Source organism: Lynx rufus, unplaced genomic scaffold (genome assembly GCF_022079265.1).
Source record: "Lynx rufus isolate CCGP_SWC_20201006 ecotype Redwood Valley unplaced genomic scaffold, mLynRuf1.p SCAF_2, whole genome shotgun sequence".
NCBI lineage: Eukaryota > Metazoa > Chordata > Mammalia > Carnivora > Felidae > Lynx > Lynx rufus.
The window spans coordinates 34065779-34080664 of NW_025814834.1; the positions used below are offsets into that span (position 1 = coordinate 34065779).

The 14886-nt window shown below is 38.7% G+C and overlaps 1 protein-coding gene and 1 pseudogene across 1 annotated transcript in view; one reads left to right on the forward strand and one right to left on the reverse strand.

Annotated features, from left to right (window-relative positions):
- The window catches only part of MPP4 (MAGUK p55 scaffold protein 4), a 39235-nt gene extending 25306 nt beyond the window's left edge, over positions 1-13929 (forward strand). The window contains exons 15-22 of the mRNA XM_047082233.1: positions 542-556; positions 1683-1724; positions 3811-3981; positions 5655-5735; positions 9375-9468; positions 9867-9975; positions 10923-11057; positions 13482-13929. Of these exons, the coding sequence (XP_046938189.1) occupies positions 542-556; positions 1683-1724; positions 3811-3981; positions 5655-5735; positions 9375-9468; positions 9867-9975; positions 10923-11057; positions 13482-13673 (839 nt within the window). The 3' untranslated portion in view covers positions 13674-13929. The remainder of the gene's footprint in view (positions 1-541; positions 557-1682; positions 1725-3810; positions 3982-5654; positions 5736-9374; positions 9469-9866; positions 9976-10922; positions 11058-13481) is intronic.
- On the reverse strand, positions 11859-11958 carry LOC124516785 (uncharacterized; annotated as a pseudogene).
- Positions 13930-14886: the final 957 nt, after the last annotated feature.

Here is a 14886-nt window from a genome sequence, read left to right on the forward strand (position 1 = left end):
ATGGATATTTAAGATATCTAGAAAACAAAGAAAACAGCACACTTTGTGTTTAGTTCCCCTTGTCTCCAATGGGCTGGCTGGAGATGGACATGTGTCACTGGACCCAGTGAGGAGTAAAGAATGAGGATGCTTAGGCTAGAGGCTGCTGCAGCACCTCTGGAGCAGCAGCATATGGCCTCTGGGAGAGAAGGAGAGAGGAGGCTCAAATCAGTTGCCTTCCTATAATTTCTCTCTCTCAAGCCCCATTTTAAGCCAACCAGTGGAGAGGAGTCTTCATAGATAAAATCTTCAGGGAGAATGTAGATAAGTGACTTGCAGAACAAGTCATAGTCCTCAGAGCAGCACAGTCAGGTCCCACGAGTTCCTGAGTCCCCAGTTGTACGTTGTTCATTTGCCTTGCCAGACCTACCCAGGTTACAACTTTCTCTAAGAGAGACATAAAAGCCTCATTTTTGTAACTTGTTTTTAGTGGATGGCCAACTCGATCTTCTCAAAGACTTAACTTTTTCATGTCTGTTTTTTCACTTATCCGAATATCCAGAGGAGCTTTCAGAAGGTAATTGTTTGTTTTTATTTCCTGGGTAAGCCAAACAGAGCTATATTTAAGATCTTTCAGTGCCTCCATGTGCATACTTGACAGGATACACTTTAAGAGAAGATGTATTTTGAGGGTGAAAGCAGTGATGAGATATTCCATTTCATAGAAAAATATTTAAAAGTGAACAATGAAAGTAGTTAAGCTTTATGAATATATTCCTGAGTAAACATTTCCTTTTAAACCTACTGACGTATTTCAGTGCTTACTTAATAGAAGATGGAATTAATTTTGGTGTGTTTTCTTTGTATTTTAAGATGTACATGAAAAATGGTTAAGAAGAAAAGGTTGTATATGTTAGTTCATTCTATGAACAGTGGCTCTTTACATAGTACTTCAATGATCAGAACAGAGTTGCATAAGTGAAAAGGAACATCTATTAGTAAAAAGTAACTTGAAAATGATATTTTTATAACATTTTTTTCCTGGAGTTTATATGAATTTTTCTGAGACTGCAGTGGAAGCAGAGACAGGAGTTTAAATAAGTTCTAGATGCTTCAGAGCCACTGGGATCAGTTCTCCTCACTCTTGTTCCTCAGATTTTTGGACAGTCAGACACAATTGGCAGCCATAGAGCAAATACTAATTTTATACAGAATAAACCATTTTATCAGGGAGAAACTTAAAACCCCCCTCCAACAAAGGGATTAATTAAAGGTCCTGCAGAATACCATTTCCACAAGTTTAAGCCAAAGCCAGTTCATCTGTTTCCTGTTTTAAGTCAGTTTTCTTTGGGCATGTTTAAAGATGTATACCAAATTTTTATTTGTTTTGACTATGACTCAATATCTTTCTTGTAACTTTAAACAAGCCTAAAATAGCTCTTTGTTTTAATTATACTTGACAGAATATATTCTGTGTATTGCTAAAATTCTGGAGAGTATTTCTGCATAGTTTGGGGCATGTGATAGGCTGCAGAGTGCTTAGGATATTATTTAATAAGCCATTCAGGATGAATTCAGCTGTGCTGACATCTACTGAAAGAGCGTCACTTGCAGATTTGAAGATAATTTCATGCATCTGTTCTAAGTAAACTTCTCTTTCTCCTCCTCCACATATTCTGTTCCTGCCATTCTCTGTGTTTCAGACAAGGAGGAATTTGTTGGCTGTGATCAGAAGTTCTTTATTGGTAGGTGATGATTAATAAGAGGTGGGTCTTTGTCACTTGTTAACTTTTTAGTCATACCATCCTGACTCTCTTCTGAAAGCTTCTTTTGTTGATGGACATTTCCAAACTTGTTCCTTGTTCTGGTTTCCCTCTATCCCCTCAATTTTTTTTGGGGGGGGGTTAGTATTCTGATGTGTTGATCATTCATCATGATTCATCTGGTTTCCACTGGATATCTCTTATTATTCAGCAAACACAAATCTTTTATTTTCTTCCAGACTGTTTCATGACATATTTGTCTTACTCTAAAGAGACCAATTGTCTGACTACCAAACTTAACTTTGATGACCACATTTCTATATTCTGTCAATTTGGCAGAGGTTTCTGAAGGACCCCTTTAAAGGCTCATGTAAAACCACACTGGGCTTCCTTTTCCATGAGACAGTGGGACAACAGCAGGATCTATAAAGTGAAATGTTGGTTCCCCGGGCCAAGATGCACATTAGAATCATTGAGAGAGCTTAGAAAAACAACAACAACATGGGACCACTTTTCTGTATCCCTTTGAGGTTAACTGAGCCCCAACACCATTAAGTATGCTAAAAGGGAAGGCATCCGCACAAAGGTGGGAAAGAAGCAGCCTGGGGTGGGGCATCACTGAGCAGTATTAGGAGAACGTTTATGCAGGGGATGATGGTGGTCTGGTACAGGTTGTCAGAGCCAGAGCAATGTGAGGAGGACAGCTGCCATCACTTGGGTTCCGACACCTCACAGCCTCTACAAAGATGGCCTCCTCACCTAGCTTGGGTTCTGACACTTTCTGCCAGGTTGCTGACACCATCTGTCCCCATCCTGCACAAGTGCTCTTGACTAATAATTAAATGTATTGAGGACAATCAGTGTCAGGTTTCTCACTGAGAAACATACAGAAAGTGGGGAGGTGGTGGTGGCTGGAATAAATCCCGCAATGTTGAGGTGGCTTTGTGGGTATTGGTGTGAACTCATGGTGTTCGACATATACAGATACCGGTATAGATGTGTGTGTGTGTGTGTGTGTGTGTGTGTGTGTGTTTATACATATACATATAATCCTTAGCTCTACCTATTGAAAGGACCTGGGAACAGCTCTTTTTTTTTTAAATACCAGAAAGCTCTGTGATTCAGTGGGCAGGTTAAACAGGATTCTAGGAGTTCAGAAATCATGGTTAAAGCGTCCAACTCTGCCACTGATGACATAGTTGTGAGCAGCCCCCTAACCCATGTCTTAGTGTATCCATCTGAAAAATGTGAGTGATCAGCCTGCTCCCCTGTTTCTATCCTGGCCCAAGCCACTATTCTCCCTCATCTGGGGCACTGCAAGGGCCTCCTAGCTGCTCTCCCCTGAGCCCACACTTTGCATCCTCCCCAAGCAACAGAGGAATTCTTCAGACACATAAATCAAACCATGTCACACCCATTTCTCCACCACCCAGTGACTTTTCATCCCATTTGGACCACAATCCAACACTCTGCTTCCTCTCCAACTCCACTTCCTACCCTTCTCCCTACTGCTCAGGACCCTGCCCTACTTGAGCCTTTCTGTGCTTCCCCAAACACTCCTTTCTCTGCACCTTAGCAGTTGACGTTCCCTTCGCTTGGGCTGCTTTCATCCCCAGATGCCTCCTGACTGGCTCCATTACTTTATTCCCATGTCTGCTCGATGTTACCTTTTCACACACACTTTACTTGAATTCCCTCACTCCCCATGAAGAAACACCCCCATCACTCCACTGCCCCTTCTTCTAAGCACTTATTTTTGTTGATGTGTTTACTTTTGTTTCTCCTCCTCCATAAAACGTAAATGTCATGAGGAAATGAGTTTGATTTAGTTGACCGCTAGAACCCCAGCACCTGGCACATGGTGGGCACAGGGTGCAACTTAGCGGCAACATGTGGGGGCATTTTGTTATTTTTCCTTCTGTTCTCTTCTTATTTTCTACCTTTAGACAGACGTGATTATGTTAATTAACACTTGCTGGTTGCAGTCACTGCAGGCGCCATCAGGCGGGGCAAGAGAAATAATCTCTCCTACCTGGATGTAACATCCTGTGCGTTTCCACCCTCCCAGCTGGCTTCCGCCGGAGCATGCGCCTTTGCCGCCGGAAGTCTCGCCTGCACCAGCAGCACGCGGGGGTCTGCAGTGCCAGCGGCTGTCTGAGCGCGTCAGGCGCCCCCTACGAGGAGGTGGTCAGGTACCAGCGACGCCGTTCAGACAAGCACCGCCTCATAGTGCTCGTGGGTACGTCTCAGGAACTGTGTCTCTCCTCCCCCATAGTGAACTTTTCCTTCTAGAGTCAGTGGTTTTGTGTTGGGAGTGGTGGCAAAACTAGAATTCTTTAGGGACGCCAATATAAACACCTTAAAAAAAAAAAAGCCTGTCTTATACGTGTGTTTATAAATAAAACTTTATTGTCTCATGCTTTTATTGTTTACAATTAAATGTGGTATGCCATGATATACTGGGGGTATTAACAGGTTGTATTATGAAATTTTGTTTTGTCTTTTTTTGACCTGTTTCGAGTTTGTTCTGTAAGCATAGGTGAGTATTCCCCCAGAATGCATTATCAGTCTGTATTAGAAATAAAAATCCTTGGGGTGCCTGGGTGGCTCAGTTGATTAAGCATCTGACTTTTGATTTCAGCTCAGGTTGTGATCTCACAGTGGTGGGATTGAGCCCTGCATTGGGCCTCCACTGCAGGGCATGGAGCCTGCTTGGGGTTCTCTCTCTCTTCCTCTCTTTCTGCCCCTCCCTTCCTCTTGAATGTGCTCTCTGTCTGTCTCTCTCTCAAAATAAACATTAAAAAAACCACAGTTTATTTAAAAAAAAAAAGAAATAAAAATCCTTAAGACCTATTTTCCTAAGAAATTTGTAACCACCTTCTTCAGAAAAATGTTTAAAGTTTTCTGGACTATATATGGTGCTAAAGAACAGGGCAAATACAGTACTGGGGTGACGTGCTTTTGTGACCAAGAGCTCTGCAAAGCTGGTCCCTGCAGCTGTAGTAACTAATGTCTTGCTGCCATCTCTGTGTATTCCAACTGTAATCAAGGGAGGCCCCTGTAGAGCAGAACAACATGCCCTACAGCCGGGACCGGCTACATAATTTGCAGAGCTCAGGGCAAAATGAAAATACAAGGGCTTCTTGTTTAATGATGATTAAGATTTCAAGAAGGCAAAAGAAGAGTATTAAACCAAGTGTAGTATGCTAAGCCTGGGCCCTATGTAATTGCATGAAGTCAGCTCTGACTCCAGTTGCACACACAGTGTTGACTCAACTATCTATCAGGAAGTATGTCTGGGGGCGTCTGGGTGGCTCAGTCTGTTGGGCGTCTGACTCTTGATTTTGGCTCAGGCCATGGTCCCATGGTTTGTGGGTTCAAGCACCAGGTCGGGGTCTGTGCTGACTGTGTGGAGCCTGCTTGGGATTCTCTCTCTCCTCTCTCTGCCCCTCTACCACTCACTCTCTCTGTCAAAATAAATAAGTAAACTTAAAAAAAAAGGAAATATGTCTGAATTCTATAAGTCATGGGACCCATGATTACAGGGGCTGATTTCTGGGTTGTGATGTGATGGAAACTTCATTTGACAGGAAAGGCAGATTGTCTCAGATTATCTGAAATGAGGCCAGAGAATTTTCAGTGTCTGACTTTAGATGAAGGTTGCTGAGGTGACTGGTTCCTGCAATTCCCCAGCTTATTTCTGGAATGTTGAAGAAGTGTGGGTTACTCCATGGGTCACCAGGAAAATTCCTAAGAGCTTTCTGGAATTGTTTCAGTTTGTGAGAAACTAAAAACATTTCCCAAAAAATTTGCTCTCAAGTTTTTTCAGTAGAAGAACTGAAATGATGATTTTACCACATAATCATATTTATTCACATCTTATAATTTCTGCATGTGACTTTCTGTATTTAGGACCTTCGGGCGTTGGAGTAAATGAACTGAGAAGACAACTTATTGAACGTAATCCTAGCCATTTCCAAAGTGCTGTGCCACGTATGTGTAGTTTTTCTTTCCTAGCAGTTCATGTTTCGGTAAAACTGTCTTTGTCTCTGCAGATGCACTGATCTCAGTTAACTATGCCATACCATTTTTGTTGTAAAAATATATCAGACACTAGGGATAGTCCTTGTATAATATTCCTAACTATATTTATTTTAATAGAGGGAATTGATTTATTGACATGTAGGCTTTTAAAGGGGGACTTTGTCTCTTTTCCATTTCTCAATGACTATATAGATGACTCTTCAGGAAAACTAATATTTAGCAATAATAACTAACATTCATTAATTACTTACCATCTTCCTGGCACTGTGCTTGGCTCTTTAAATGCCTTATTTTATTTTGAAAATTTCAATATATACAGATATAATTTTATTTTATTTTATTTTATTTATTTTTTTTTTTTTAATTTTTTTTTCAACGCTTTTTATTTATTTTTGGGACAGAGAGAGACAGAGCATGAACGGGGGAGGGGCAGAGAGAGAGGGAGACACAGAATCGGAAACAGGCTCCAGGCTCCGAGCCATCAGCCCAGAGCCTGACGCGGGGCTCAAACTCACGGACCGCGAGATCGTGACCTGGCTGAAGTCGGACGCTTAACCGACTGCGCCACCCAGGCGCCCCTACAGATATAATTTTATATAAGTCTGTATATATGATTATATCATCCATGGCAGGAAAGAGCATGTGCATGTAGGTTCTTCCTCTTCATCTGAACACAAGAGAGAGGAACTTAGAGAAACCACTTAAGAGCTTTGCATGCGTTCCCTGCAGTTTGGGGGGCATGGAAGACTGATGTCAGAATTATACCTGAAAAAATGGAAAGAGTTTAAAGGAGTGGCCAATGGCTATAGTCTGGGAAGTAGCTACCCTTTGAGAAATCACAAGTGACTAGCTGGCATAGGGATGGATTTGAGATACTCAGTGGCAATGGTGGTGGTGATAGGGTTTGCAGAATAACCCAATGCATCTTCTAGGAGAGCAGAGCCAGATTTAAATATCTACCAGATTTAAATATCTAAAAGGAGCCTATAGTATCCAGCATCAGTATCAGTGAAGTGAGAATTTTCCTGCTCTTTCCTCTCCTTTCTGCACTGTAGCCTTGGACAGTTAGAAAGCTGGAGAGGAATAGTAGAGAGGCAATGAAAGGGAGGAGAGGAATCCTATTCCCTTTCCTGACTTCTGGCTTCTCTGACTGCAGGTTTCCCTGCTTGCAGCAAGTCTGAGCCAGGTGTGGGGAGGAGAAGCCTAAAATAATCATAATTTTGATTATTACATGGGAATGGAATTTTATTAGATCAAGACTGCGTTTGTGGCACAGGTGATGGTGGCCTTTTTTTTTTTTTTTTTTTAACCTAAGAGTAATGAGAAGAGTCCTGATAACTGCTTAGATTTTCATCCAGGACCAGGAGGAGGTCTTGTCCTACAGAAGGCAGTAGGTGACAGAAAAAGTTGCTTTATAGGGGTGCCTGGGTGGCTCAGTCAGTTAAGCGTCTGACTCTTGGTTTTGGCTCAGGTCGTGATCTCACGGTTCGTGAGTTCAAGCCCCACATCGGGCTCCGCGCTGACAGCATGGAGCCTGCCTGGGATTCTCTCTGTCTCTCTCTCTCTCTGCCCCTCCTCTGCTCTCTCTGTCTCTCAAAATAAATAAACTTAAAAACAATTTTTAAAAAGTTGCTTTATGATCATATACCATAGGTTGTGCTTTCCAAACACTGTTCACATGTGTAAGAATGGACATTGATCTCCAACATCCAATGTTTATAGCAACACTACCAACAATAGCCAAATTAGGGAAAGAGCCCTCATTCCACTCATATGTGGAATTTAAGAAACAAAACAGGTGAACGTAGGGGGAAGGGAAGAAAAAATAAGATAAAAACAGAGAGGGGGGCAAACCATAAGAGACTCTTAAATACCGAGAATAAACCAGGGGTTGCTGTAGGGGAGGTGGGTGGAGGGTGTGGGTTAAATGGGTGATGGGCATTAAGGAGGGCACTTTTTTGGGATGAGCACTGGGTGTCATATGTAAGAGATAAATCACTGAGTCCTACTCCTGAAGCCAAGACTATACTGTATGTTAACTAACTTGAATTAAAACAAAACCACAGAAGAAATCACCATTTTTAAATAATCTGGATAAAAATAAAATGCCCATAGAACATAGAATAATTGTAAGCAGTATAGCTAGTCATCATTCAAATGAGAAAATGTTGCCCATATTTTGCTTTCTAAATTGAGTGAATAGTTTTAGTCTTAAAATGAATACATCTAGTTATGCATTAGTTCACAGATTTTAACCTACCATATAAAATATAGTCCAATAGAAGCCACGGAGAATTAGTAATCTTAGGTTTATATTTACATAATTTATTATAACCCGAGAGTATAGTGTTTTACCAGAATTTTTTTTTCAGTACAAAGCTATAGGAGAGGTGGCATAACTGTAGGAATTCTAAGTATCTGCAGAGAGCCTTGAATAAAGAAAAAAAAAGATGACTCTCAGATGACATTTGTTTTTTAAACCTCTTGAATGTCCATAACTCCTTTTATCATTTAGGTTCTATGTCAAGTTCCTGCTTTGTCATTTTCATGTGTTGATATTATCAAGTGTTCATATATTTCATTCTTAAACTTTGTCAAGTACAAATGCAAATATGCCATTTTTTTTTTTTTATGAACAGGGAGAATTTGTGGCAATGCAGATTAAGGGACTAGAAGCTTTGTGGTATATATAGGACACAGAGTTGGAACTGTGGTTCATTCATCTGTGTGTTCTAGGAAACTAATATATCCAGAACAGAGGCACTCAGTACATGTTTGTTGAATAAATAGATGAACAGAAAATGAATCACTTTCAGTTATTCAATGAGCTCCTGTGTTCTATACCAAGTATTTAACTTGAGGAATCTATAATAAAAAAATGGGACTGAATCCAGACTCCACCAGTCTTTCCCTTCTGCAGTTCCCTAAAACTAATCACCATCTCCCTTGGCTATCAATGCATTTGGGCAAGACTGCAGACAGACTGTCATGGGCTTTCTCCTTTCAATTCAGAGACAATCTGGCGTAGCAGAAAATATTAGTCTAGGAGGAGTCAGAACACGTAGGTTCTTGTTTTCAACTTTGCTTTTCATTAGTCATGTGTACATGAGCAAGTTACTCTCTAAAATCTTCAGTTAGTTATCAGTAAACTATGGTGATGAAATAGCATTTCATCAAGCTAGCAGTGTGAGCAATGAAATGAGATCTTGGGAAATGCATTATCTAAACATAAGATATGCTACCTGGGGTCCTTTAGGCATCTTAGGGCTCATATATAATTCACTCATGCCTGTTTTTTAGTAAGAGCAGCTATCCCTTAGGGTCTCCCCATCCTAGCTCAATACCTAATACATTCGTGTCCACACTGTGATTACTTAATAAAGATTTATAGATGAACTGATTTTGATGAGAACTTCTATTTTCTTATCACCAATTTAGGCTCCGTCTTTTTGGTTCTAGCATTTTATTTACCTGTTTATGTATTCATTTATTTACTTTGATTAGAAATATTTATCCAAATGTATATTGGTAATAAACCAAAACATTTCAAAGATTTGAAAACATTTTTTAAATTCCGTTTTTTGATAGATACTACTCGTTCCAAAAAGAGTTATGAAATGGATGGACGTGAGTATCATTACGTGTCAAAGGAAACATTTGAAAGCCTCATGTATAGTCACAGGTAGGCTATACATTCAGAATCTGATTCTTACCTTTAGTTATTTTACCTTCAAAATACATGCCCCATTTTTATGCATTATCCAAAGCTTCTGGGGCAATTCCTTTTGTTTCTGAGGAGTTAAGCAAGGAAATGCAAATTGGTCAACTACTACACTAACTTATTGGGTTGGGAGAGGGAGCAGAACTGAGTTGCCAGTCTTAGAGACTTTGGAGAAATAGTTGAGTCCTAAATCTCCTAATATTTTTATTCTCCTATTGATTTTCTCCTATTGATAATTCTTCTTGTGCTACCAAAGTCCACATATTTATGTTCTATCTCGTTGGAGTTTATCTTCATGTTACTATAATAGTATTTTACTTGTAGAAAGAGTTCTTGTTTTCCTTGTGGCACCCTTGCAGGATGCTCGAGTATGGTGAATACAAAGGCCACCTGTATGGCACCAGTGTGGATGCTGTTCAAGCAGTCCTTGATGAAGGAAAGATCTGTGTCATGGACTTAGAGCCTCAGGTAGGTCTATGGTAGAATATTTCCCATCTCCTCAAAGTAATGAATGAATGTCTTGCATTTTGTGCATATTGCTGTAGATCGTAGTTGAGACATTTTATTCTTTTAGCCTTTTAGGGATAAGACCACTTACCATATCTAAGGACCAGGATCTTATGTAAAGGAACAGTTGCCAATATCTTGTCTTTAGTTAGGGAATGAGTCTTGCTTCTCAGATACAAAAAGAGAACTGAGCTGGTGGCTATAAAGAAAAGTTAGAATCCTGTTTTGACTTTGATCACAAAGGCATTAAGGAAATTTGTGGAGAGAATAAGATGTTTTACACAAGGAGGTGAGGTTCCCATGTTGTCATATCTGTAGCTACCTCTGTGAGACTATATGTGGAGTGAGGCAGGAGTGAGCAAGTTAGGATAAAGAACACACAATGTGTAGGCTCCATTTTTTGATCCTTGTATTTTGTGGGATTTTTTTTGTAGTCATTTTAAATATACCACGTGTACTAAAGAGAATCAGGGGATAAGACAATTGTTCTTACTTGGGTGAAGGCTGGTGGTCAGTGTGAAGATGTCAGTAGTATCCAATATAAGATAATAGCCAAGAGGAAGGGGAAGTGAGGGTGAAACAGAACTGATCCACCTGCAGAGTTTGTCTTTGCCTCTTTCCCATGAGATTATTTATAGGATCCTATTCTCAGATTTCATAAGGGTGTCATGACTAGTGAGAGGAAGAGCCACAATTTAAACTTAATTTTAATTCTAGAACCCCATCTCTTAATTATTAAAATTTTTATTTTTTAGAGTTGAGGACTTGAGGGCAAAGGAGAATAAATAAAAATAAATTGGCTGAAAATAATTGCTAATTTCTGGTCTTAGAAATTTTGAGAACATTCATGTTGACTCTAGGAAATTAAGATTTCTGTTTTTAAATATGAATCTATTTTTTTTGTGTAGGGTATTCAAATAGCTCGAACCCATGAACTAAAGCCCTATGTCATATTTATAAAGCCATCTAACATAAGTTGTATGAAGCAATCTCGGAAAAATGCCAAGATCATTACAGAGTACTTTGTGGACATGAAGTTCAAGGTAAGATACAGAGAAAATAGATGGATGTATTTTTTTTCTAGTAAAAAAATAATCACTGTATTATTTTCACAACATTCCGGTGTTAAGGAATGTGATTTTTGTTTCTAATGAATAATGAAATGCCCTATGGTTTGTCCTTTTTACTGGATATCATTTGTAGATATTAAAATAATGTTTAATAAATGCTATGATACTATTATTTTTTTTTCTAGTCTGGCTTAAGTTAAAAAAAAAAATGACCTCAAGCCACAGTTTGCAACGCCACGTGGAAACTGGGTGTGCACAAGCCTGATGTTTATATTTTATTATTTATCTTATGAAAGAGTTTGAGAAGTTACTTTTAAAATGTTGTAGTGAATATATCTTATATGTAATATGAATTATCTATATAAAATATATTTCTAAATGCAAATATTATGTATTAATGATGATGGAAATAATAGAGGGGCCAAGACAGGTGGGATTTATCAGTGAACTCTTCCTGGAATAACTAGTTTCTTTCCAGTTTATTTTTTTCATTAAATCTACCTTAACTATTTTAAGTCATCATATACATTCAGCAAGGTGTATAAATCTGATGTATAACAGCTTAATGAATTTTTACATGTGCATATACCCAGATAGATAACCATCACCTAGATTAACATATTACATCCACTTATTTTTTGTGTATATGGTAAAAAACACACAACATAAAACTTAACATCCTAACCATTTGTAACTGTACAGTTTAGTAGTGTTAAATATATTCACACTGTGCAAGAGATCTCTAGAACTTTTTCATCTTATAAAACTGAAATTAAACATAAAGAATACGTCATAAGTTTGCATGTCTCCCTTGCATAGGGGCCATGTTAATCTGTATTGTTTCAAATTTAAGGGGTGCCTGGGTGGCTCAGTCGGTTGGGCGTCCGACTTCGGCTCAGGTCAGGATCTCGTGGTCTGTGAGTTCTAGCCCTGTGTCGGGCTCTGTGCTGACAGCTCAGAGCCTGGAGCCTGTTTCAGATTCTGTGTCTCCCTCTCTCTCTGACCTTCCCCCATTCATGCTCTGTCTCTCTCTGTCTCAAAAATGAATAAATGTTAAAAAAAACTGAAAAAAAACAAATTCAATATATGTGCTTCTGAAGTGAAAAACAGGTATATTTGTATAATCCTTTGTTATTATTTCTGTCTTCATATTTTTTTAAGTGACTACTGTATGAGAATCTGATTCTTCAGTTTGCATTTCAGACAGTGGAGTCCATGGATAAATTCTCTGAATCTCATAGGCATTTAAAATTGTGTTCTCATTTTTATGGCAGCTAAACAAATCAACAAAATTGTTTCTGGATCATGAGTATTGTCATCTTGTAAAGGAGTACTGCCACAACATTGCAGTGCCTGCATTTGTATTTGTGTTTACTTTTTACTTTATTTTTTAAGTTTATTTATTTACTTTGAGAGACAGAGAGAGAGAGAGTGCGAGCAGAAGAGGGGCAAAGAGAGAGGGGGTGAGAGAGAATATGAAGCAGGTTCTGCGATGTCAGCGTGGAGCCTGACCTGGGACCCAAGCTCACAAACTGTGAGATCATGACCTGAGCTAAAAAACCAAGAGTCAGATGCTTACCAGATTGTGCCACCCAAGCTCCCCCCTATTTGTTTTTTATGATTGCACTGTCAAAAAGCTGTACTGTTTTAATTGTTATGGACAAATAAGAAAATAACAGCAGTGAAGTTAATGCATTAGTTCCGAGGAAGGCCAAATGACTCTCACTAAATGAACATTTCACAATAGAGGAAATCGATATCAAAAGTGAATTAAGTCATGGCATCATGAGGCAAAGGACAATTAGGGTATGTCTAATTCAATAGAACCAGGTCACCATCTTCATGTTGAAAGTGGCAGAATGATATCATTCTTATCAGTATTTAGTTGTAGAAACTGTATTTTACCTTCTAAAATTTCATTTGAAATTTATGTGTAAGTTTTACTTATATTTAACTGGTAAATTTCATTTTCTTTCTTTCCCTTTCCTCCTCCTCCTGCTCCTCCTCCTCTGCCGCCCTCTTCTTCTTCTTCTTCTTCTTCTTCTTCTTCTTCTTCTTCTTCTTCTTTGTTATATATGGTCTTCTTTGTTATATATGGTTTGAAAGCTTCAAGTGTTTAGATAATAGAATAATATAATTTAAGTCCAAATAAGAAGTTGAGGGGGTTGGTCTGGCTACCAACTGTTACTTAGTTTTGCAAAGTCTTGACCAGAGAAACATTTAGTAAGAGTAAAGATAGAAACATAAGTTTTGTGGTTTAGAATAGAGGACGTTTATTTGACCTAAGTGTTTTTATAAATAGTTTCACAACTGAATATAACATCAAAACAAACTGTGTATTATTTATATTTATCTTATTAAGTCTGTGCTATCCATATTTTTTCATTTCTCCTAAAGGATGAAGATCTACAAGAGATGGAGGATTTAGCCCAAAAGATGGAGACACAGTTTGGCCAGTTTTTTGATCATGTGATTGTGAATGACAACTTGCAAGATGCCTGTGCCCAATTGTTGTCTGCAGTTCAGAAGGCTCAGGAGGAGCCTCAGTGGGTACCAGCAACATGGGTTTCCTCTGATACTGAGTCTTAATGAGGCTTCCTGCTTAATGCTGGGGTTTTAACAATACTCATCTGTTTCAGAGCTCTGGAATAACAGCTGCAATCTAAAACAGCAGGATTTGCTCCATTATAATGTGTACAACTTTAAAAGTGGTGCAGTTTATTAATTAGTCCGGTTTGAAAAAAATATTTGCATTGTATGTATGTAGAATTACCTCCTTGGCTTTCAGGAAAAAATGTTTTCCTTTACCTCACATGCAGCAATGGTAGGAGTACGAACAATGTTAAGCCAGTGAGTATAAGAACCTTTCATAGATTTCATGCGGTTTTTGTACAATTCAGATAAAAGAGCTTCCCTAAATAAAATAAGTAGTATTTAATTTCAGAAACTGGATTTTGCCTCATGAAACTTCTATTTTATGAAAATGGCTTTTACTTGACTTAGCAAGAAAGAAGGGTTAATGTACACATTTCACATCTAATGTGAAAACTTACAGAAGAGACACTGCCCTCATCATTTATAAATCAATCTACAAGGGAAAAATTATTCTTCTGTTCAGAGCTGTAACAATCATTAATTTGCCTAAAAGCCAACATCCATATTATGCCTAAACTAGGAAAGGGCAATTGACTTTAGTCCTAGAGACTCGTATCTGAGAAAACCACAAGGTGAGGATGCTATTCCACGAAGTCTTATTTTTCTTTTTCCCTAGATCTTGAGACTTGCAGTCACTCTTATTGGCCCTGTATCTGTTTATCTTCTGCATCATTCTCTAACATTCCCCATACCCACACCATCCCTCTATTCCTCCAATCTCTTTCTTAACTATAAAAGAAACCAAGTGCATACTTCAAGGTATTTGTAGTTCTTTTTTACTTAAAGTGATTATCTTAAAAAAACAACTACCAAAGGGGGAAAAAAAACAACCAAAGAAAAAAATTAACCCCCCAAGAAACCCCAACCAAAGAGAATTAAGTCATTTTTAACGATACTTAGGTTATCTCGGATTTGATCTTCTGTTTGAGAAAAAGTTTTCCTAAACTTGATTTACAGAGATGGAAGATAAACAACTGGCGAAAATTTGAGAATTGCCTGTATCAACAGAGACAGACGGACACACACACACACCCCCACACCCACACCCACACACCTGGAAAAAAATCTGATACTAGTCTGTATCAATACATACCCACCCTGAAACACTGGGCTTGTGTGTGTGTGTGTGTGTGTGTGTGTGTGTGTG